Source organism: Rhagoletis zephyria, unplaced genomic scaffold, assembly GCF_001687245.7.
Source record: "Rhagoletis zephyria isolate East Lansing unplaced genomic scaffold, Rhagoletis_zephyria_1.1 Rzeph_scaffold_68234, whole genome shotgun sequence".
NCBI classification, from domain to species: domain Eukaryota; kingdom Metazoa; phylum Arthropoda; class Insecta; order Diptera; family Tephritidae; genus Rhagoletis; species Rhagoletis zephyria.
In genome coordinates, this window is record NW_016225285.1 from 1 (window position 1) to 1,375 (window position 1,375).

A 1,375-nucleotide genomic window follows, 5' to 3' on the forward strand; every position below is an offset into this window, starting at 1 on the left:
ACTTCAGTCAGTCAGCCATCAAGCATAATAGAACCATTTGGCCAGCCAAGATAGAACCAAAGAATGTACGACATGTACCGAGCGGTGGACACTTCGTCGCCGATTCCCAGCGCCAGGTAAGATTACCTGTCCTTTAATGTTTTCCTTTCCTTTCCTCTTTAGACCATGACCTTCACCGTCTATTGTTGACCTACTGAACTACATTCATTCTCCCGTCTTTGCTTTTATTTACCCTGAATATTCTCTCCCTTTCTTTTCTCTTCTATTCTTCTAGTAAAAACGAAGCCGCTCTCAGCAACAGTCACAATGACTCAATGAATGGCAGCAACAACAACAGTGCCACCGTTTGCGGCATCTGCCTGGACGAGTTTGCCCTCGAGTCACTGCACGTGCTGAAGAAGTGCCAGTGCGCCTTCTGCAGAGACGTAAGTTGACGCTCATTTGCTTTGATCTGTTTTGTTTTGGTGTTCTAAATGACAAGTTTTCTTGACATTTCTTGCAGTGCCTCTGCAAGTACTTCCAGTTCATGATCGACAATGGCCACCTGCACATCTTCTGTCCCTCCCACCGGTGCATGGCCAACAGTCAGATCGAGGCGGAGGAGGTGGCCGACCTGGTCAGCGTCGCCCACCAGGCGAAGTACCAGGTGATGCGGGACAACAAGGTCCTCAATGAGTACCTGGCGGCGAATCAGAGCAAGGTCCGCTGTCCCTTCTGCGACAGCATCTTCGACGTCCACGTAGTGGCGCCGGCGAAGAAGGAGAAGAGGCTTCAGAGGAGGTCTTCTGAAGCAGAAGTAATTGACGTTGAAGAGGACGATGAGGAGGTGATGATCACCGAGGAGACAAAGTCCATTTCGAATACCATCAACCAAGAAGAAGAGAACTCCAGCGCAGCACAATCATCAACATCAGAGGCGGAGACGGCGGCGGCGAAGAAGGCGGTGAGGTGTCCAAACGTGAGTACCACCACTTTTGTACTTGAGTACTTTTCAGTAACGTTTTAATTTACCACTCCCCTCTCCTCACAAGTGCCTCGAAGCCTTCTGCGCCACCTGTCACATTCGCCTGGAGACGCTGGAGGGCGGTCACAACTGCGCCGATCTCAATGAGTAAGCGATTTTGGGAGATCGATTTCTATTTTTGGTTTCGAATTTTAATCCTCATAACTTTTTCTTCATCAGGGCCGTCCTTAGCGAGTACGACATCAAGAAGTGTCCCAGCTGCAGCTACCTAATTCAGCGCGAGGGCGGCTGCGCCCAGATCTCCTGTCGAAACTGTCAGGTTTGTTTACCTTTCCTTGTTTCTATTTTGGGTTTGATGATGTTAAATTGCTTCCATGATCCTTCCCACCACTCCCTCCCACCTCAGCACGT

General features: G+C 49.7%; 1 protein-coding gene across 1 annotated transcript; it reads left to right on the forward strand.

The window, feature by feature from the left end:
- Positions 1-63: 63 nt before the first annotated feature.
- LOC108356964 (E3 ubiquitin-protein ligase RNF144B-like) lies at positions 64-1,283 on the forward strand (the record flags this gene model as incomplete). The annotated part of the gene is made up of 5 exons (XM_017608060.1): positions 64-116; positions 275-425; positions 503-958; positions 1,032-1,111; positions 1,184-1,283. Coding segments are annotated over exons 1-5 (840 nt in total), but the record flags the coding sequence as incomplete, so codon positions are not given.
- Positions 1,284-1,375: the final 92 nt, after the last annotated feature.